The sequence below is a fragment of the Palaemon carinicauda genome, chromosome 4, assembly GCF_036898095.1.
Source record: "Palaemon carinicauda isolate YSFRI2023 chromosome 4, ASM3689809v2, whole genome shotgun sequence".
In the NCBI taxonomy this organism is placed as follows: domain Eukaryota; kingdom Metazoa; phylum Arthropoda; class Malacostraca; order Decapoda; family Palaemonidae; genus Palaemon; species Palaemon carinicauda.
The window spans coordinates 149,316,425-149,339,805 of record NC_090728.1 but is presented as its reverse complement, the minus strand read 5'-3'; the positions used below and the strand labels follow the sequence as shown (position 1 = coordinate 149,339,805).

General features: G+C 50.4%; 1 protein-coding gene and 1 pseudogene across 1 annotated transcript in view; both read right to left on the bottom strand.

The window, feature by feature from the left end:
- Window positions 1-23,381, bottom strand: part of LOC137640111 (beta-1,3-galactosyltransferase brn-like) — a 62,626-nt gene that overhangs the window by 20,288 nt on the left and 18,957 nt on the right. The window contains exon 2 of the mRNA XM_068372578.1: window positions 17,347-17,472. Within this exon, the coding sequence (XP_068228679.1) occupies window positions 17,347-17,423 (77 nt within the window). The 5' untranslated portion in view covers window positions 17,424-17,472. The remainder of the gene's footprint in view (window positions 1-17,346; window positions 17,473-23,381) is intronic.
- On the bottom strand, window positions 4,640-4,758 carry LOC137640339 (5S ribosomal RNA; annotated as a pseudogene).

Below are 23,381 nucleotides of genomic sequence, written 5' to 3'. Positions count from 1 at the left end.
TCGAAGAGTCCCCTTCCTTGAGCGTAGTCACCTTATTGCCCAAGGCCCCCAGAGTCCAATCAAGGAAGTTAAATACCTCGACGGCTCTAAAGACACCTTTGAGCAAATGGTCTAATTCAGAGGTAGACCAAAAAAACTTAGTCTTCCTCATGGCCGATCTACGGGGAGCGTCTACCAGGCTCGAGAAGTCTCCATGGGCAGAGGCAGGAACTCCCAAGCCGAGAACCTCTCCCGTATCGTACCAAATACTAGACCTAGAACCCAACCTAGTAGGGGGAAACGCGAAGGCTGCTTTCCCTTGCTCCTTCTTGGATCCCATCCAGTCTCCCATTAATCTAAGTGCTCTTTTTGATGAATGAGAGAGCACCATTTTAGTGAACAGAGACTTCTTCTTAGGCTTCCCTAGAGTAAACTCCGATGGAGGCGATCGTGTAGCCACGGGAATAAAAGACTCTGGGAACTCAATATGAAAAATCTTCATAAGCTTCTTTAGGTCTACCGAAGGACGAAAAGACTTAGAGTCCTCATCTTCAGATAACTCCTCAAATGGTTTGGAGGGCGAAAGAGGAACATCAGCTTCTTCCTCCGATAAAAAGTCTTGCCGCTCCTCGGAACGCTTGGAATCCGCGCGATCAGAGTTAAGAAGCGTTGTATTATGTTCAATGTCCTGTCTGGATGTTTGCTGTTCTACATCGCATACAAGAGGACGCTCGATGTTATGTACTAGAGCACGCTCACGCCAAGAAGAACGTTCAATGGAAGAACGCTTGACGTCATGCCCCGGAGGACGCTCGCACCAAAAAGAACGTTCAATGGAAGAACGCTCGACGTCATCGTCACGCTCTGGAGGACGCTCGCATTCTGCTGAACGCTCGATGGGAGGACGCTTGCGCTCTGATGAACACTCGATGTGAGGACGCCTGACGTCTTGCTAGACATCACGCCCTGGAGGACGCTCGCGTTCTATTGAACGCTTGATGGGAGAACGCCTGACATCACGCTCGACCTCACGTCCTGGAGGACGCTCGCGTTCTGTTGAGCGCTCGATGGGAGAACGCCTGACATCACGCTCGACGTCACGTCCAGGAGGACGCTCGCGTTCTGTTGAACGCTCGATGGGAAGACGCTCAAGAGGACGCTCGACATCACGCCTCGCTGAATGCTTGAAAACGCTTTCAGCAGGATGATCACTATCATTGCTAAGCGCATGAACAGCACCTCGATTAGGAGGACGCTCGACTTCCTGAAAGCCAGAGCGATCAATTTCACATGTAGAACGTTTAATTTCTCGTTCATCTCTGCGTCGCCGCACGCTCAACGCATTAAGAAACTTGATCAACAAGCGTTCGCCGACTCTCCGCCTTGCGCCGTTTAGTGTTAAAAGAGGAGGTTTCCGTATTCTGGTAGCTTTTCATGAATGATGAAAGCTTCTACTGCATTTCTTGCAACATCTTAAAACTAGAATCTTGCGAAATACTAATCGCAAGATCGTCCTCTCCACCGCTCAAAGACCGCTTAGAGCGAACAGCGGGCAAGATCCAATCTGAAGGAGGCGAAGGAGCGTGAAACGATGTCACGCCCAGTTTGGATAATTGCTCTACAGCAGGACTATTTTCAACAGAATCTAATGTCCTAGCAGGACGCTTGGAAGGCGAGCTTCCTTCAGACGAAAAGCGTTCAGAGCTGTTCCAATGACTACAGCCTGCTTGCGATGTCCTGGAAGGACGTTGGTCAAAATGACAAATTCGGAGATAATTTGTATTTTTCCAAACCATACAAACCTTAGCTATTTACATTGGGTTTACCTTTTAGCGCAGCTGAAATGGCGAGCCATTAGAATTTAACGAGGGTGTATTACCCCCCCAATAGTTAGCAGGGGGGTAGGAGAGTGGTAGCTAGCTACCCCTCCCCCCCTCACACACCGGTGAACTGCTTCACTTCACTTAGAGGTAGGACTTGTCTTGGGGGACAGGGCTGGCGGGCAAATATATGTAAATAGCTAAGGTTTGTATGGTTAGGAAAAATACAAATTATCTTCAAATTTGTCATTTGTTCCGTAACCGAAATACAAACCACGCTATTTACATTGGGTGACTTACCCCTTAGGAAGGGTGGAAAGTCCCCAGCCATACTGGCTTTGGCTTTACCCGGGGAATCAGAATCCGAGTGAGTCGCACTCGAGAAAAGGAGTCCCTGCACCTCACAAGTTCCTTGCTCCGCAAAGAACCGTGTGGCCTACATAAGCTTGTGTGTGAAGGAAGAAGTGTGACCCATCCTAGGCAGTTGACCTGGAGTTCCAGAAGGAACTCTGGGTTAGGACGTTCCAAATACCAACTCGTCAGGGTATGGGGGACGCGACAGTATTGACTCAATACTCGGAACACAAGGAAGCATGGTTTACCTGCAGAGGTTTGAGGTCAGCTATGCAGAGACCAGGATGCTGCTTCCCAGTAGAGGGGATGATGAAGAAAGAAGTAAGGGCCAGACATACTTCTTTCGTTCATGCAGACTAAAACCTGATAACAATGCCCTCAACCTTCTGCTACCTGTCTAAAAGGAGCCTGAGGTTAGACCAGCTGTTGTGTAGCCACCACAGAGCGATAGAAACATACCGATACTCCTGTGGGTCACGTCCTGCAGGAAGCGGGCTGCGAAGGTCATTAGACGCTTCCAGACTCCAGCTTGTAGCACCTGCGTCACAGAGTAGTATTACTCGAAGGCGAGGGACGTTGCGATGTATCCGACATCGTGCTGTAGGGCGACGTGACGGGGGAGGGTCTAGATTCAGGTCGAGATGAATGTCCTTGAGTCCGAGCTGAAGAGGTATACTGGTGACTCTCCCCTGTGTCCTTCTTGTGCTCCCAACCCGGCTGCACGTGAGGACAAACTGCAGCTGTTCCCAAAGATAACCCCTCGATTCCTTTACTGGCAAGAAGGAGAAGGTTTGGGTCATCTGATACAGAATGGTGACTCGAAATCTTGAAGGAATTGGACCGAAGGGCCGGGACCTCAAGATTCTGAGTCTAGCCAACAACTCAGGAGCGAACCTGAATGTTGCCTTCCCCCATTCCTTAGAAAGGGCGGAATCGTACGAGACCAAGAAGATTGCTTACACACTGGCCGAGGCCAGAGTGAGCAGGAGCCCCAAGACGGAATACGATCAGAGGCCTGACGTAATGGGTCTTGAGAAGATCTCTTAAGGGACTAAAAAGTCCGAACCATGCTCCATGTTGGAGGTCTCACTCCGACTGGGGGGCAGGGACGTTCGCAGCTTCGCATGAGCGAGGAAAGGTCCAGCGGGAAGGAAAAAGTTTATTCCTTTCAGCCTGAAGGTCAGGGAAAGGCTGAGCGATAGGCTTCACTGCCGAGAGCGGAAAGAAGTTTCCTCCCGCCGAAAAGCAATAAGTTCGTTATTGCTGGAGAAGAGGCCTCAAGGGAAGAGGTATCTCTCCCACGACACCAACCACAGAAGACTCTCCACTTCGCCTGGTAGACCCCTGCGGATGACTATCGCAGATGACGCGACCTCCGCCCCGCGACTGTAGCGGGTTGTTTCTTCTTGAGGAGGAGGCGTAGTGTCTCCAGGCGTGAAGCCGAAGCGATGCCCCGGCTCGTAAACAATGTTGCAGTGTGGTTGTTTGAGTAGCCTGTGCCGTGGGAGAAGCTCTCCCGGGATTTCCGTCAGGCGAAGCAGAGGGTCCGGAAACCGTTCCGCGTATAGTCCCAGTGGAGCTCTCAGGGCCATCGAAAGGTTGACAGACAACCTGGTCTTGTTGAGACCCATTCTCAACAGACAACAAAGGAGGGAAGACGCAAGCATCGATGTTGTCCCACCATCACCGGAATGCATCTTGCCAAAGAGTCTTGGGGTCTGAGACTGGGGGGAAGAACAGCGGAAGCTTGAAGTTCCAAGCTGTCGCGAACAGATCCCCCAGGCCAGGACTTGCTGGTTACTAAAGGCCAAAGACCCCCAGTACACTCTATCTGCGAGGCTCTGCTCAGATAGTCGGAGAGAACATTCCTCTGCCCGGAATGAGCGAGCCGATAGTGGTATTGAGAGGATCTCAAATCATCTCAGTATCTCTACTGCAAGATGCGAAGGTATGAAAATGCGTCCCTTGCTGGTTGGAATACGCCAGTACCATGAAGTCGTCGCGCACGGAGCGACTCGGCAGGAGCTGTAGGATCTGTAGAGGGGCCAGACTACGGCCCCTAAGCCTGCCTGAATGATGGAGAGGTATCCTTCAGGTCCTAACCATAGGCCTGAACCGGAACATGGCCCCCCCCCCCTTTTCTTTGACGAGTCCGAGAACAGCATAAAAAATGTGGGGAAAGGACGAGAATACCCACTCCCATCAAGAGGTTCCATAGGTCAACACCCATTGCAGGTCTAAACGTTCTGCTGGTCCCATAGGGGCCAGAAAGTCCGGTTAATCGTTGCTTTGAAACCATCGGAACTTGGGCCGCCCCACAGGGAACTTATCCTGAGGCGACCGTTCGGGACTTTAGACGGGTCAATGAGGAAAAGAGACCTAGGAAACGTTCCAAGGTAGGGCTGAAAGCTCTGCTTGACTGAGAACAGGTACTGCGACTCTCCTCAGCCTTGCCACAGTCAACTGAAGGGAAGGCTCGGAGGAGGAGGCAACAGCATCTGGCGTCCCCAGGCGGTCACCCCTCCAAATACCGACCAGACCCAACGTTGCTTAACCTCGCTGGACGGACGAGAAGCGGGGTTTCCAACGTGGTAAGGCCGTTGACTCAATATCATGGCTAGATACTCCAGATGTTGAGGCAGAAGTAGAGAAGGCTCCTAGCAAATTACCATGATCCCTCACTTATGGTAAGGATCCGGAAGCTTGTCCCGGCGTTGAAGAAGGTCGAACCCGAGCCTACGGAGTTGACCAGACCTCCAAAAGGCGAAGGAGGCGGGAGCCTGCTCCTGAGCGGCCATGAGGAAAGCAGGGAGAGTTCTCTGGGGAAAAACCTGCGATGTCGCGGCGGGATCGCCACACCGCATCTTAAGTCTAGGCTGAATTCCAAGAACTTCCTGGAAGATGGATGGAATGGAAACTGAAAGTACCCGTCCTTCCGATCCAGGGCCTAAGGAGTCCTGCCGCCTCGTTACCAGTCTGATCGATTCTGCTGTTCCACGCTGGACGAAGTTTGTTCGAGAAACTTGATCAGAGCTGAGAGGTCGACTACGGAATTCCCGTCTCAGATGCTTTCCTACGAGAAAGGATCGACTGAAGAAGCCGGGGGGTGAAGCCGTCGACGACCCTATGGAGGACCTACTCCTAAGGCATGGATCATTCTGCCCAAACGGGCAAAACTCTTGCCGACCCCATGGCATAGAGGTTCAGTGACACTGAATTCGCTGACAGAGACGGCAGGCGCGATATCCTTGGCTGATCACGGAGATCGTGCAGGAATCGGCATCGGGAAGCTGTTATCCGGATGAGTAACATTAGGCATCCTCCCAGCGTGAGCCCTGCAAGGGGATGTTGCCAATCCTAGAGTTCGTGAACTCTGCCGCCCCCTCTAGGATTATGCCCCCCCGGGAGAGCCTCCCGTGCTACCTGTTCCTGACAGGAAGGGAATGCTATTGGACACCTTGTCTTAGCTGCCGTAGCCAGTCCGATAACTTAGGCCGACGAGGCTGAAAGAAAGAGGCGCTGGAGGCTTGCAGGGTCTGGAAGAAAGCGCCTTGGAGGAGTGAAAACGGAAGTCGACTTCCTCCGCACAGCCGGTGTCTATGTCTCTGTCATTGGGCACAAACAAGCTCTTCCCAAGGATGGAAGAGGGTCTGAGCTTGTCGACATCCATGGATGAGACACCCGAGAGGAAGCCCTCGGTCATTGCGTCTAGATGGTCCAATATCGAGCTTGCCCGCAAGTTCGAAACTTGGCGACGAAACGCCAAGGTGCTTGAGCCCGAGAGGAGGAAAGTACCCATGATCTTCTTGGAGCTTCCTTGTACAAAACCTCAGGTCGCAACCGAGGAGGGAAAAGACCTGGTACGCCCCCTTCACGAGATGAAGAAGAGGAAGGGGTAAACCAGTCACCCCTTGGCCGACGGAGAAAACTCGAACGGAAAGCTCCCTGGCAAAACCCTTCCAGGGAATGACGAGGAAGGGCTAACCCAGGTCCTGGAAAGAAGAATGTTGCTCAGACCTCCCTGAAGATTCTTCCTGCTCTTGCATGTGCCATGCTCTGCGTTTACGGGGTGAGGCCCGTGTTCTGGAAATACGCTCCAGAAGACTCGCCAGGCTGGCCATGTTGCGAAACCCCGACGGGAATCGCGGTCGCAATCGCCCTGGCGCTCGTGCGATGGTAAATCAATGGTTTGCGCGTGGCCGAACGTGGAAGCGCCCATGCGTGGGCACGCAGGAGCGCAAACGAAAGTGCGCGAAGGAGCGCAGAAGGAGGGCGAGAGCTGGTGGTCGGCGAGCGATGACCCGTAGGCGAGCAATGGATACTGCAGGAATCAAGCCGACGTTCGCGTGATGGAACACCGTCGGTTCGCGCGACGGAACATCGTCGGTTCGCGCGACGGAACGCCATCGGTCCGCGCGACGGAACATCGTTGGTCCGCGCGATGGAATACCGTTGGTTCGCACGCGGGCGAACATTGGAGCGCATGTGCGCGGGCGCGCATGTGCGCGGGCGCGCATGTGCGCGGGCGCGCATGTGAGCGGGCGCGCATGAGCGTAGGCGCGCGCTCGCGCAGGCACGTGGGCGCGCGGGTGAGCGCAGGCGGTCGGGAGACCGATGGCGCGTAGGCGGGCGATGGCGCGTTGACGAGCGATGGTGCGTTTTGGCGAGCGATGGCCCGTAGGCGAGTGAAGGCGCGTTGGCAAGGGATGGCGCGTCGGCAAGGGATGGCGCGTCGGCAAGCGACGGCGCGTTGGCGAGCGGTGGTGCGTCAACAAAACGCTAGCGTGCAGGCGAAGAATCGCGCGGGCGCGTAGGCGATCGCTAACGCGTAAGAGACTAGGGATGGTTAGCGCGCATCGCGCTAACAGAAGGCGCGCAGGTGCATCAGGAAGGTGAGCGCTGAAGCAAGCTGTTAATCAGGCGATCCTGGACGGTCAGAAAAAACCGTTGGCGCCCATTGGTGCGTGGCAGAAAAGGGTGAGCAGATGTGCGCTGGCGATTGAAGAAAGCTGGCGCACAGTAAGACAGAAGTAAAGGTGAGCGCTGGCGAGCAGGAGGAAGATCTACGGCAAGACTCAGCTACCGGAGATCGTGGTCCACAGCAGGCGAGCGCTAGATCGCTACTGATGGTGTCCAGGGGAACTGACACGCGTGGCAGATCGATGGCGATCGTTGACGCGTAGGAGATCGCTGACGAGCAGGCGAAGGTTGATGCGTCTGTGGTCGCTGGCGAGCTGGTGATCGCTGGCGAGCAGAAGGCAACGCGTGGAATCCTGTGCGTAGAAGAAGAGTCCTTGTCCAAGACCTGAACCAAAGTTCTTGATCACGAGGGCGAACGTGGGCGCATAACAGGAACCAACAGGAACAGCAGACGATCATCAGGAGAGCGCTGACGAACAGGAGAGCGCTGGCGAACAGGAGAGCGCTAGCGATCAGGAAAGCGTTGATGAGCAGGAGAGCGCCTGTGCGCTAACACTGAGCAGGAGAGAGCCCTGCAGAAGGGAGCGCAGGGGAACCCTGACACGCAAGGGAAGCACCCCCGTGGGAGGCAACCCTTTGCCCCGAAGGGATCGTTGTCCGTCGGGAGACTGCTCTCTGTCGGAAGACCGTTGTCCGTCGGAAGACCGTTGCCCGTCGGAAGACCGTTGCCCGTCGGAAGACGAGGTCAGACTGCTGTCCATCTGCACCAGGGGCGGAAGATCAAGAAGGAGGAGTTGTAGGCTGCATACGGAGATTCAAAAAGGCGCCTCTTAGCACCCTTATAGGGAGATGGGAGGCCCTTACGACGTAGCGGACGGTGAGCCTTACGGCGAAGGCAGCCAACAGCAACAACAGCAGAAGAGTCCTCCGAAGAGGAGTCTCTATGAGTGTACTCTCTCGCGAACGAAAGAGAAACACTTCGTAGAAGAGACGGGTCAGCCAGTGACCTAAAGAGAGCAATCCTCCGAAGAGGGGCTCCTGCAGTTGCCCAGCCCCTTGAGCGTAACTGCAGGTGCGACCGCTCAGCACCAAGAGCATAGTCGCACGAAAAAAAGGCAAGAGAAGAACCCCCCAAAGGAGAAAAACTCAAGCCTGGACAGGAAAACTTCCCTCGGAAGGAAAGTTACCCACCCAAGAAAGCGAGCCTCCTGAGTGTTCTAAAATGAACTGGAGAGCTGTCAATCGTCACGGGAGTACTTCCAGGAGAAGGAGACACGCCCCTGACGAAGATCTATAGGGGAGGCAGCAACAGCCGAATCCCCAGGCCTCAACAAGACAGCTCACTCCGTTGTCACATTACAGAAACGAACTAGATCGGTAACTGTGAAAAATAAAACAAAAATCATTAGTTAACATTCATTCCCCCAGGAAGGCTCCGAAGAGGAATCCCGAGGGAAGGGAACACCAGAATTACACAACAGGCACGTGCCCTCACAACCACTTACACTCACGGAAGGAGAGCTGTAACCAACACAGAATTATAAAAATTATAATTATGTAACTATGTAATATGTTATTTTTATTAATAAAATAAATTTTTGAATATACTTACCCGATAATCATGTAGCTGTCAACTCCGTTGCCCGACAGAATTCTATGGAGGGATACGCCAGCTATCACAATACTAGAAGGGGGTGTATTTACCAGCGCCACCTGTGGCCAGGTACTCAAGTACTTCTTGTTGACACCTCCTCAATTATTCCTCGGTCCACTGGTTCTCTATGGGGAGGAAGGGAGGGTCGATTAAATCATGATTATCGGGTAAGTATATTCAAAAATTTATTTTATTAATAAAAATAACATTTTTCAATATTAAACTTACCCGATAATCATGTAGCTGATTCACACCCAGGGGGGTGGGTGAAAACCAGTGTACAAGATTAAAGGATAGCTAAGTATCCCATATTTCATATAATCAGTTATCCACAATAACAATGAAATAATAAGTACCTGGTAAGGAAGTCGACTTGAACCGTTACTCTGCCTTTAATAAGATCGTCTTCCTTACTGAGCGCAGCGTTCCTCTTGGGAGGCTGAATCAACTCAAAGGTGCTAAAGTATACAGGGCTGCAACCCATACTAAAGGACCTCATCACAACCTTTAACCTTGGCGCTTCTCAAGAAAGAATTGACCACCCGCCAAATCAACAAGGATGTGGAAGGCTTCTTAGCCGACCGTACAACCCATAAAAAGTATTCAAGAGAAAGGTTAAAAAGTTATGGGATTATGGGAATGTAGTGGCTGAGCCCTCGCCTACTACTGCATTCGTTGCTACGAATGGACCCAGGGTGTAGCAGTACTCGTAAAGAGACTGGACATCTTTGAGATAGAATGATGCGAACACTGACTTGTTTCTCCAATAGGTTGCATCCATAACACTCTGCAGAGAACGGTTCTGTTTGAAGGCCACTGAAGTAGCCACAGCTCTCACTTCATGTGTCCTTACCTTCAGCAAAGCAAGGTCTTCTTCCTTCAGATGAGAATTTGCTTCTCTAATCAGAAGCCTGATGTAGTAAGAAACTGAGTTCTTAGACATTGGTAGAGAAGGCTTCTTGATAGCACACCATAAGGCTTCTGATTGTCCTCGTAATGGTTTTGACCTTCTTAGATAGAACTTAAGAGCTCTAACTGGGCAAAGTACTCTCTCCAGTTCGTTCCCCACCATGTTGGACAGGCTTGGGATCTCGAACGACTTAGGCCAAGGACGGGAAGGAAGCTCGTTTTTAGCCAAAAAACCGAGCTGCAAGGAACATGTAGCCGTTTCAGATGTGAAACCTATGTTCCTGCTGAAGGCGTGGATCTCACTTACTCTTTTACCTGTTGCTAAGCACACGAGGAAAAGAGTTTTTAATGTGAGGTCCTTAAAAGAGGCTGATTGGAGCGGTTCAAATCCTGATGACATTAGGAACCTTAGGACCACGTCTAGATTCCAGCCTGGAGTGGACAACCGACGTTCCTTTGAGGTCTCAAAAGACCTAAGGAGGTCCTGTAGATCTTTGTTGGAGGAAAGATCCAAGCCTCTGTGGCGGAAAACCGCTGCCAACAAACTTCTGTAACCCTTGATCGTAGGAGCTGATAGGGATCTTACGTTCCTTAGATGTAACAGGAAGTCAGCAATCTGGGTTACATTGGTACTGGTTGAGGAAAACTGCATTGGCCTTGCACCAGCTTCGGAAGACTTCCCATTAAGACTGATAGACTCTGAGAGTGGATGTCGTCCTTGCTCTGGCAATCGCTCTGGCTGCCTCCTTCGAAAAGCCTCTAGCTCTTGAGAGTCTTTCGATAGTCTGAAGGCAGTCAGACGAAGAGCGTGGAGGTTGGGTGTACCTTCTTTACGTGAGGTTGACGCAGAAGGTCCACTCTAGGAGGAAGAGTCCTGGGAACGTCGACCAGCCATTGCAGAACCTCAGTGAACCATTCTCTCGCGGGCCAGAGGGGAGCAACCAACATCAGCCGTGTCCCTTTGTGAGAGGCGAACTTCTGAAGTACCCTGTTGACAATCTTGAACGGCGGGAATGCATACAGGTTGAGATGGGACCAATCCAGCAGAAAGGCATCCACGCGAACTGCTGCTGGGTCTGGAATCGGAGAACAATACAAGAGGAGCCTCTTGGTCATCGAGGTAGCGAATAGATCTATGGTTGGCTGACCCCACAGGGCCCAAAGTCTGCTGCAAACATTCTTGTGAAGGGTCCACTCTGTGGGGAAGACCTGACCCTTCCGGCTGAGGCGATCTGCCATGACATTCATATCGCCCTGATGAGCCTCGTTACCAGCGTGAGCTTTCGATCTTTTGACCAAATGAGGAGGTCCCTTGCGATCTCGAACAACTTCCTCGAATGAGTCCCTCCCTGCTTGGAGATGTGAGCCAAGGCTGTGGTGTAGTCGGAGTTCACCTCCACCACCTTGTTAAGCTGGAGGGACTTGAAGTTTATCAAGGCCAAATGAACTGCCAACAACTCCTTGCAATAGATGTGAAGTGTCCTTTGCTCCTGATTCCATGTTCCCGAGCATTCCTGTCCGTCCAGTGTCGCACCCCAGCCCGTGTCCGATGCGTCCGAGAAGAGACGGTGGTCGGAGGTCTGAACAGCCAAAGGTAGACCTTCCTTGAGAAGAATGCTGTTCTTCCACCACGTTAGAGTAGACCTCATCTCTTCGGAAACAGGAACTGAGCCCGTCTCTAGCGTCATGTCCTTTATCCAGTGAGCAGCTAGATGATACTGAAGGGGGCGGAGGTGGAGTCTCCCTAACTCGATGAACAGGGCCAGCGATGAAAGTGTCCCTGTTAGACTCATCCACTGCCTGACTAAGCATCGGTTCCTTCTCAGCATGCTCTGGATGCATTCTAGGGCTTGGAAGATCCTTGGGGCCGACGGACAAGTCCGAAAAGCTCGACTCTGAAGATCCATACCCAAGGAGACAATGGTCTGGGATGGAACGAGCTGAGACTCCTCAAAATTGACCAGGAGGCCCAGTTCCTTGGTCAGATCCATAGTCCATTTGAAAATCTCCAGACAGCGACGACTTGAGGGAGCTCTTAAAAGCCAGTCGTCTGACGGAGCCGGACACAAGATCATGATACTGCTGCACAGTCTGTAAACTGTCAATCATGGGCAAGCGAGGAAGTACAGTGACAACCCGAATCTGTCTAGACTGTCTGGGTCGTACAGACAACTCCTTAACGGGTTGCTGAGGTTGCCGCACTGCGTCACAACAAGTTCCTTCTGTTGGTTGTTGAACGTCTTCCCCGTGACACATTGACTCCGTAAACAAAAAATCCTCTAACAAGGACTAAGCTTGGACTGCATGTCATGCAACACAGCTCAAGGTCTATGGGAGCAGGTGTGGTAACAGACGGGATTAGCGGCTGAAGTGTAACCATTACCTTCCCTGTAAGCATGTTATGCTTAAATAAAAGTCCATAAGAGGTTATGCAGCTAAAGGCTCCCTCCAAATGACAGAGTCCTCAAGGGAATATCAGAAGGAGGGAGAAAAGAACTTTCTCATCTACAGGGACCTTATCCTAGAAAAGCTAAGTTCTCTGAGTTAGAGTTCACTGGTGCAAAGCAGCAGACTAGAAGGCAACGTTATGAAACTGCTTGACAGTCTAGTGAGTTGGCAACAACCCAAGATGTGTTGAGAAGCATGCGGTAAGGTATGCAGAGCATGATGTATGCAGAGAATGCTGTATGCAGAGCATGCTGTATGTAGAGCATGTTGTATGCAGAGCATGCTGAATGCAGAGCATGCTGTATGCAGAGCATGTTGTATGCAGAGCATGCTGAATGCAGAGCATGCTGAATGCTGAGCATGTAGTAAGCAGAGCCTGCTGTAAGCAGAGCCTGCTGAAAGGAAAGCAGAGCGTGTGCATGGCGTTTAACATTTCTCAGAAATTCCAAGACCAGTGCTAGAGTGCTTTATGCATGCTTGCATGGGGTTTAAACCATGGTATGCTGAACAGCAGAGTCAGAACGAGCTGGAACAACAATAGTGTGGTTTCCTCTTCAAGACTCCGATGAGGGAACACCTGAGGCTCAGTCTGCAAAGGCTGAATAAAAGACAAGCAGAAGGAAGGCGCATGGGTGGAGGAGGCTGACTCCTAGCATGAGTGGTTGAACCCAAGGGTTGCGCTTGCTGAGCGGTTGGCGGAAGCGGAGTAGCAAGTTCCAGTTCCTGTGGTGTGAGCGGAGCGCGATGAGGAAGAGGCTGCGCAGAACAAGGTAAATGTCTCGCAAGCTGAGGCTCCTGAGGCGCAAGGCTAAGGTGTTGTGGTGCTTGCCTTATGGAGGGTTGAGCTCGCTGCAGCAAGAGCTGAGGAAACTGACTCATGGACGGGAGAGGTTGTTGTACCTCAACCGAGTGTTGCATCACTGGTGGAGCAGCAAGAGGAGGCGGAGGAAGAGAGGTATAATCCTCCTGATCCCAAAGTAAAGGTTGCCTTAAGAAAGGCGGAGGCTGAACACCACAGGGAACAGCAAACTCAGCACGTGTCTCAACATCGTACGCCTGGCAGGTGGAACTGCTGGCAGGTGGTACTGCGATCAGGCGGAGCGAGTGTAGGTGGAGGGAGTGTAGGCGGAGGCGGAGGAGCAACACTCTCAGCCCGACACTCACGCATCAAGTCCGAAAGCTGTGCTTGCATGGACTGTAGTAGAGTCCACAACATCATACGCCTGGCAGATGGTACTGTGATCAGGCGGAGCGAGTGTAGGAGGAGGGAGTGTAGGCGGAGGCGGAGGAGCAACACTCTCAGCCCGACACTCACTCATCAAGTCCGAAAGCTGTGCTTGCATGGACTGTAGTAGAGTCCACAACATCGTACGCCTGGCAGATGGTACTGTGATCAGGCGGAGCGAGTGTAGGAGGAGGGAGTGTAGGCGGAGGCGGAGGAGCAACACTCTCAGCCCGACACTCACTCATCAAGTCCGAAAGCTGTGCTTGCATGGACTGTAGTAGAGTTCACAACATCGTACGCCTGGCAGATGGTGCTGCGACCAGGCGGAGCAGGTGCAGGCTGGGCGAGCACAGGCGGAGCAGGTGCAGGCTGGGCGAGCACAGGCGGAGCGAGAACAGGTGGAGGGAGTGTAGGCGGAGGAGGAGGTGCAACACTCTCAGCCCGACACTCACGCATCAAGACCGAAAGTTGTGACTGTATGGATGCATTCGGGTTGTGAACTTTAACTTCGTACGTCTGGCATAGGTCTGGACTTAACGTTTAAGAAGTCTTGAGACCTGAGACCAGCGTTACTCTGCCTTTATTTTCTCCCCTAATCTCTTCTGCAGACGAGCAAAATAAGGGCTCAATCGTCTGCGGGTGGGAGTGACGGTCTCGGTAAGACACGCCCACAACCACCGAGAATACTTCTGTGCGCCGATCAAGGCCTGCTGAACCCTTATGCCCTTCGACATTGCTTCTCCCCTGGGCTTGGGAGCTTGCAAGAGGTCCCGGACTGGGAGGACGACTGGCGCGCACAAAAGTACCCTCACGCACTAATCACTTATCACTTTGATTTCTGTTTGCACTTATTTCACTGAACTCGAAACTTTAAGTGGTTTGTACCTGAAATACGCAATTCTATCCTTTCTCAAAGTTAGTAATTGCGAAAACAGAATTACAATGTAACAGAAAAATCTAATGAAAGATAATTCAGTGGTTGGAAAGAGACTAAACACTAGATCACTCTAGAAACGTTTAGTTTCTTCCCCTAAAGAGACTAGGGAGAAGAGCAAAAAAAACGATAACGACGTTACTCGTACGCCTGGCAGGCTTGAATGAAACGTTTATCCTCTTTCTCCCTCCGTCTCTATCTCTCTCTCTCTCTCTCTCTCTCTTGTACTTAGAACCTGAGAGAAGAGCCCAATCATATATATATCGTTAAAACATATTATTGTTAAAGGAAAAAAACTGAAAAGTTCCTTTATTAGGATCAAAACCATTAAGTTAAGAAAGAATGAACAAAACGCTAGACACGGTTACTCTTACTGCAACGTGAAACCGTGAACATTCTTTCTCTATCGTAACGATAGAGTGCAAGTTGAACGTTCTGAACGTCAACAACTGCAGAGACAAAACAAAACGTTAGTTCAGCTTTGAAAACAGTACGAGACTGTCAAAGAAAATCTTTCAAACTCTGTGGCGGAAATAGCATAATATGTTAACAGGTAAAACCGAAATGACGGGCTCAAAGTTTATTAACTTCGGTAAAAGACCGCCTACTATTAGGAAGGTCGAATATAAACAAATATAAAAATTAATTTTAATGAGTTTATAATAAAAGGAAGTTAATCGAAGAGGCCTATAAGAGGCGGAGAGATATAAAATAAATCTATAACTTTTGTTAAGCAAAATTAAGAAAGAGAGTCTATACTCTCTTAGACACCAACACTTCCGTCTAAGGGAAGGGTCGGCCATTGAAAAGTGAACGAGAGTTCATACTCTCTCGTCACCAAAATTAATCAAATTAATTCCAAAAGCTAACTAAGCTAATATAGAAGTTTCCAGTAAAGCGACAGCCGAAATCAAAGAGAAATACTTCACCAAAGTCGTGAAAATACTCCAAGAACATAAGCGTATCCCAGAACGTCTTGCCGGAAGCACGACAGAGGAATAATTGAGGAGGTGTCAACAAGAAGTACTTGAGTACCTGGCCACAGGTGGCGCTGGTAAATACACCCCCTTCTAGTATTGTGATAGCTGGCGTATCCCTCCATAGAATTCTGTCGGGCAACGGAGTTGACAGCTACATGATTATCGGGTAAGTTTAATATTGAAAATATGTAATTTAAAAATGAATGAACACTAAAGAAAGAACGAAAACCCCGAAAGGAATCGTTCTACAAAGCTGAAAAATCAACAAATACAATTAGATTTATAAACTAATTGAGACAAAACGTACGGCGTAGCAACCCCCCCACAAGGGAAGGAAGCTACTAAGGCGTAGTAAAAGTAACGTAGTAAAAGGGTGAACGACCTCGAGAGAGAGAGAGAAAGACCGAAGTCAAACTTGATCGCGACCCATGAAATTACACCATGGTGGCCTAACTGCCGAAGGTGCCACGGAGATATCGTACACTACACACACAAGCACAAACTCTGAAAAGGAAACTTACTGATTTCTATACTCAAATACATACATAAACATGAAAAAATGTTTACATATATATTGAGTAAAAGAAAAGTAAGTGATTAAGTAAAGACAAAACAAATAATGGCTGCCAAGCGAGGACGAAGACAGACACGTCTGTTTATCGTCCGAGCCAAAAGTGAAGTGAAGCAGTTCACCGGTGTGTGAGGCGGGGAGGGGTAGCTAACTACCACTCCCCTACCCCCCTGCTAACTAGCGCGGGGGTAATACACCCTCGTTAAATTCTAATGGCTCGCCATTTCAGCTACGCTAAAAGGTAAACCCAATGTAAATAGCGTGGTTTGTATTTCGGTTACGGAACAATTTCCTTTTAAGAGGTCTAGAAGTTTGACTCCAACCTCTTTTAGGAAAATCATCCTCTGATGATGAGCCAAACATTTTAACCTCACCTTTACTACGGTAAGGGCGAACGTCCTGGGAAACGTCAACAGGAACGCTCGAGGGAACGTCTGCTCGGGAATTAGAGCCTCTCATTTCCTTTCGTCTTTCGACATTCCTTCTCCCAGGGATTGGGGAGCTTGGAAGAGGTCCAGGACTAAGAGAACGACAAGCCCGAGCAGGCGTACCCTCCACAGCACTAATAACACTCACTGTACCTTTAACACTCACTTTTCAGCTGATTAACATCAGCCATTAACTGCGTTCTATCCGCAGCGATAGACTCTACCTTCGTACCCAACGCCTGGATAGCCAACATTATATCCTTAAGTGTTGGTTCATTAATGGTACTCGTAGTGGGATCTGGAACTACCACTACAGGAGAAGGATTAGGAACAATGACATGGGAAGAGGAATCTTTAGAAGAAAGAGAAGAAGTACGTCTTACCCTATCGTTTTCTAACTTTCGTATATAACGATCGAAATTCTGCCACTCATGATCAGACAAAACAAGGCATTCGACACACCTATCATCAAGTTTGCAAACTTTACCCCTACATTTAATACATAATGAAAGAGGATCAATGGAGGCCTTTGATAAACGGGTCTTACACCCACTAGCATACACCCTAAAACCACTAGAGGGGGTGGCCATTTTGAACTCTGAAAGAGAGATCAAATACAAGCAAGGGTAAAAAAATCAATATCCAAACATATAACTAGAGTATCCAAACAAAAAACCAATCAAGCGAGAGTCAAAAAACCAGAATTATTGTACTTCACCAAAGGGACAGCAATAATCAGTCAAAAAGCGAGGAGAATATCCAACCAATGTTAACGCTAGCGCCGGCAGGGAAGATATGAATACCGCTGGAATGGTTTCTGGGTACCTCACCAGAGGCACATAGGTAGCACACCTAGCTATCCAATTGGCGAGAGTTTTGAATTTTTCTGCCGTGACGTCAGGGACGTAAGCTATATATATAACCACCAGGTAAGTCTTGTGTTTAAAATAGCGTGGTTTGTATTCCAGTTACGGAACAAATGTCCAATTGTTGAAGTCTCAGGTATATATCAAATTACAACTTGCATAGAAAAAATCACATATCACCATCTTCTTACAAGCAGATAGTGCACTTATTCAAGTTCATAAAAATAATCTGTCTTCAAGGCAATACTCAAACCTTACCAAGATCGACAAATGCTGACCCATATCCTGTGTACGCTAATGGTGGAGTAATGATGCTTGAGGTAATAAGGGGGCATGCTTAATTCACATCATTCATCCTTAGCGTGCATTTGCATTCTGTGTTAACTGAAAAGGAATAATGAGTCATACAGCTGCATGGTAAGGAGATTGGACTAGAATTCTAAGGCCGGTGATTTATGGGACAGTTCATGTAGAGGATATTAAGGATTCATGTTATGGAGTCTGGTGCGGAATGTTGAGAGCAATGTATTACAATTATTCTATAGTTTTATATATTTTCCATATACTCCCTTTATTTAGAATATTGCAGAATATTAGAATAAAATTTTATGAATTTTTAAAATTAAAATTAATATGGTTTTGAATATGCACAAGCTCTTTAAATAATAATTCTGAATAAGTAAAAGAACATTAAAAATTTACATAACTATGCAAAAGTAAAATATACAGTACAGTACTCAATTGCAACCATTAGTTAATGTTAAACATGACAAATTTGTAGATAATTTGTATTTTTCCTAACTCTACAAACCTTAGCTATTTACATGGGGTATTACTTTCGGCGTAGCTGAAATGACGAGCCATTAGATTTTTAACGAAGGTTAACTACCCTCTCGCAAGTTAGCGAGGGGGTAGGGGAGGGGTAGCTAGCTACCCCTCCCCCCTCACACACCGGTGAACTGATTCACTTCGCTTAGAGGTAGGACTTCACGGGGGACAGGGCTGGCGGACAAATATGTGTAAATAGCTAAGGTTTGTATGGTTAGGAAAAATACAAATTATCTCCGAATTTGTCATTTGTTCCGTAACCGAAATACAAACCACGCTATTTACATGGGGTGACTTAACCCTTAGGTAGGGTGGAAAGTCCCAGCCTTACTGGCTTTGGCTTTGCCCGGGGACTCAGAATCCGAGTGAGAACACTCGAAAAAAGGAGTCCCTGCACCTCGCAAGGAACGTGCGGCCTACATAAGCTTGTGTGTGAAGGAAAGAAGTGAGACTTGTCCTAGGAAGTTGACCTGAAGTCCTTTAGATGGAAATCTAGGTTAGGACGTTCCCAATACCACCTCGTCAGGGTATGGGGGACGAGACAGTATTATACTAATACTAGGAGCACAAGGAAGCATGGTTTACCTGCAGTGGTTTGAGGTCAGCTATGCAGAGAACCCAGGATGCTGCTTTCCCCAAGAGAGGGGAGGATGAAGAAAGAAGTAAGGGCCAGACATACTTTTTCATTCATGCAGTCTAAAACTGGGTAACAATGCCCTCAACCTTCTGCTACCTGTCCATTAAGGAGCCTGAGGTTAGACCAGCTGTTGTGCAGCCACCACAGGGCCGATAGAGAACGTATCGAGGCTCCTGTGGGTCACGTCCTGCAGGTAGTGGGCTGTGAAGGTCGTTTGACGCTTCCAGACCCCAGCTTGTAGCACCTGCGTCACAGAGAAGTTTCTCTTGAATGCCAGGGACGTTGCGATGCCTCTGACATCGTGTGCTCTAGGGCGACGTGACGGAGGAGGGTCTGGATTCAGGGAATGATGGATGACCCTTCAAATCCAAGCTGAGATGGTATTCTTGGTGACCCTCGTCTTCGTCCTTCCCATGCTCACAAACAGGGCTTGCACGCGAGGACGGACTGCAGCTGTTCTTTTAAGATAACGCCTCAGACTCCTTACTGGGCATAGTAGGAGATGATCTGGGTCATCTGTTACAGAACAAAGACTCGAAACCCTGAAGGAGTCGAACCGTGGGTCCGGAACTCCAGGATTTTGAGTCTTAGCAACAAACTCAAGGACGAACCTGAACGTTACCTTCCCCCATCCCCTTGAATGGGTGACGTCGTACGAGAGACCATGAAGTTCACTGACACGCTTGGCAGAAGCCAGAGCGAGCAGGAACACCGTCTTCCTAAGTCAGGTGACGATCAGAAGCCTGGCATAATGGTTCGAACGGAGGTCTCTTAAGAGCCCTGAGAACCCGAAGCACGTTCCATGGAGGAGGTATCACTTCCGACTGACGTCAGGTAAGTTCGTAGCTTCGTATGAGCAAGGAAAGTTCCAGCGAGGAAGAAATGTCCAATCCTTTCAGCCTGAAGGCCAGGCTTAAGGCTGAGCGATAGCCTTTCACCGCCGAGACCGAAAGGCGCATTTCCTCCCGCAAATATACAAGAAACTCCGCTATTGCTGGAATAGTGGCATCGAGGGGAGAGATACCCCTCCCACGACACCAACCACACAAGACTCTCCACTTCGCCCGGTAGACCCCTGCAGATGATTTTCGCAGGTGTCGAGACATCCTCTCCGCAACTTGTTGCAAAAAGCCTCTCTCTGTAAGGAAATGCTGGATAGTCTCCAGGCGTGAAGCCAAAGCGAAGCTACGGCTTTGTGGAAGATGTTGCAGTGTGGTTGCTTGAGTAGCTCATGTCGTGGCGGGAGTTCTCTCGGGAGTTCCGTCACGAGCTGCAGAAGGTCCGGAAACCACTCTGCATGATGCCATAGCGGAACTATCAAGGTCATTGACAGGTTGACCGATAGTCTGATCTTGTTGAGCACCCTTCTCATCAGACAGAACGGTGGGAAGGCGTAGATGTCGATGTTGTCCCACAGTTGTTGGAAGGCATCTTGCCAGAGTGCCTTGGGGTCCGGGACTGGGGAGCAGTACAGCGGCAGCTTGAAATTCAGGGCTGTTGCGAACAAGTCCACTGTCGGGGAACCCCACAAAGTCAGAACTTTGTTGGCTACTAGAGGATCCAAAGACCACTCGGTACTCACTATCTGCGAAGCTCTGCTCAGACTGTCGGCGAGCACATTCCTTTTGCCCGGAATGAAGCGAGCTGATAGTGGTATCGAGTGGACTTCAGCCCATCTCAGAATCTCTACTGCAAGATGGGATAGCTGTTGTGAAAAGGTACCTCCCTGCTTATTGATATAAGCCACTACTGTGGTGTTGTCGCTCATCACCACCACAGAGTGACCCGCCAGGGTCTGTTGGAACTGTTGAAGGGCCAGATATACGGCCTTCATCTCTAGCAGATTGATGTGGAGGTACTTTTCTGATTCTAACCACCGGCCTGAGATCCTGTGGTTCAGAACGTGGGCCCCCACTCTTCTTTTGACGCGTCCGAGAACAGCATTAAATCCGGGGGGAGGACGAGAAGATCCACTCCCTTCCGAAGGTTTCCGTCAGTCAACCACCACTGCAGGTCCGTCCGTTCCGCAGTCCCTATAGGGACCAGAAAGTCCGGGGAATCGTGGCCTTGATTCCACTGGGACTTGAGCCGCCATTGCAGGGATCTCATCCTGAGGAGTCCGTTTGGAACTAGACGGGCCAGGGAGGACAGGTGACCTAGAAGACATAACCAAGATTGGGCTGGAAGCTCTTCCCGTCTGAGGAAAGATTCTGCGACCCTCCTCAGCCTTGCTATCCTGTCGTCTGATGGAAAGGCTTTGTGGAGATTGGTGTCCAATATCATGCTTAGATATACCAGTCGTTGAGATGGAAGCAGAGAAGACTTCTTGAGATTTACCATGACCCCTAGATCTTGGCAAAGTCCCAGAAGCTTGTCTCGGTGTCGAAGAAGGGTCGACTCCGAGTCTGCCAGGATCAGCCAGTCGTCCAGCTAGCGAAGGAGACGGATGCCGATCCTGTGTGCCCACGAAGATATCAGGGTGAACACTCTGGTGAACACCTGTGGTGCTGTGGAGAGACCGAAACACAGCACCTTGAACTGGTAGATCTTATTGTCTAGGCTGAATCTCAAGTACTTCCTGGAAGACGGATGGATTGGGATCTGGAAGTACGCGTCCTTCAGATCCAGTGTACACATGAAGTCTTGCAAGTCTGACCGTGTCTGCTGTCTCCATGCTGAACGGAGTTTGTTTGACAAACATGTTCAGGGCTGAGAGGTCAATGACGGGTCTCCAGCCTCCAGACGCCTTCTTTACAAGAAAAAGTCGACTGAAGAAGCCTGGGGAGCCGTCGACAACCTCTTGGAGAACATCCTTCTTGAGCATGGTCTCGACTTCTGCCCTAAGGGCTAGCCCCTTTGCCGATCCCATGGCATAGGAGCTCAACAACACTGGATTCGCTGTCAGGGGAGGAAGAGATGTCGTGAACGGGACGCGATATCCTTGGCTGATCACAGAGATCATCCAAGAATCGGCCCCGAGTTGCTGCCACCTGAACGCGCAACTCTGCAGGCATCCCCCCACTGGTGGACACTCAGGGGGATTGCCAATCCTAGCGTTTGTGGCCTCGGCCGCTCCCTCTAGGATTTTTGCCTCCCCTGGAGGACTTCCCACCCTTCCTGTCCTTGACGGGAAAGGGCTGCTGTTTGGACACCTTTGCCTTTGCTGCCAGAGCCGGTTTCGATGTCCTAGACTGACGAGGCTGTTGTTGTTGAGGTGCTGGAGGCTTGTAGGGCTTGGATGTAAGAGCCTTTTGGAGAAGTGTGTCGTGATTCGACTTCCTCCACCTCTCAGCCGTCCGTTCCACATCCTTGGGCTCAAACAGGCTCTTTCCAAGGATGGAAGAGTGTCTGAGCTTGCAGACATCTATGGCTGGGACCTTCGCATGGAATCTCTCGGTCACCGCATCACGACGTTTCAAGATCGAGGTTGCCCACAAGTTCGAAACTTGGTGAGCTAGAAACTCGATGGTGCGCGTGCCCGAGAGGAGAAAAGTCCCCATGGCCTTCCTGGTGCTCTCCTTGGACAAGTCCTCGGATCGCAACAGGATGCCCAGAAACCCTAGCCAGACATCCAGCCACGAAGTGGCCTGCATGGCACACTTTGCGACTTTCTCCTGGCTCAAGATCTCTGTAGCCGAGAATGTCACCTGCCGGGCGGAGAGTTTCTCGAAAGAAATTCCCCTGGAGAGCTCTTCCACAGAATGGTGGAGAGGAAGAGCTAAACAAGACTCCCCCATGATCTCGAAGTACCTCCTCTGCTGTACGTGAGGAGGTGGGAGGAGTTTGTTGCCGGCAGGGGAATGGCTGGAGGAGGCGAGTTCGGAAAGCTGGCTCTCAACCTTGTCTCTGGCGCTCTTAACCCCTTGGGACCAGGGCAGAGCCGCACTGGCCTTCGGAGGTTTTTAAGTGCCGTAGACTTGGTCCAGAACCGTATCCTTGCCTTCGCGAGGAGCGGTCTCCGGGTCCTCGAACCTGTTGAATTGCCTCATCAAACTCAGGACCTGCCAGAAGGCATGCTCCGACTCATGAAGCTCACCTCCTTGTGGACTGGCAGCAAAGTCTCCTGTCCCCAGCTGCTCTACCTGGGGGGACACGCGGACGTTCTCCTGGGGTCTTGCTGGCTCTGGTCGAATCCAGGATGAAGACTTAGGGACGGTCTTCGAGCCCTTGGGCTCCCTCCTAGGAGGAATACAGGACTCCAGTAAAGAAGTCTGAGGGCTCCTCTCTGCTCCCACACGAGACGATTCTCCTAATCGAGGTGGGGTTCCTCCCATTGGTGCCGTGGGAGAATGTCTCACCTTGCTGGACTCTCCTGAGGACGGAAAGGCTTTGTCCACAGGGGAAGGAGAAAACATCTGAGGGGGGAAGGGGCCTTCCTGACGGACTTCTTGGGAGCCAGTTTAACCCTAGGAGAAGTCACCACGATGTCCACTCCTCTCCTTCTCTTCAGTGGGGACGAGGCTGCCGTTGGTTTGAGGCCTAGATCAGCGAGGGCCGGCTTAACAGCCTGGACGACCGCTTTGATCAGAGACCCGAACCAAGGCTGACGGCTGACAGACTCGGTGTCAGTGACTCCCGCTGGAGGGAAGGGGATCGGGGCAATCCTTAGGAGTGGACACCACAGGACCTGCCTGAAAAGAAGAAGAGTGTTGCCTAGACCTCTCAGAAGATTCTTCCTCCTCCTCCAAGTGCGCTGCTCTGCGCTTACGGGGTGGAGATCGTGACGACGATGATCTGAAAGTACGCGCCGCTCCATAGGACTCGCAAGGTTGCCCGTGCTGCGAAACCCGGCGGGAATCGCGCTCGCGCGATGGTAAAATCGCGGGTT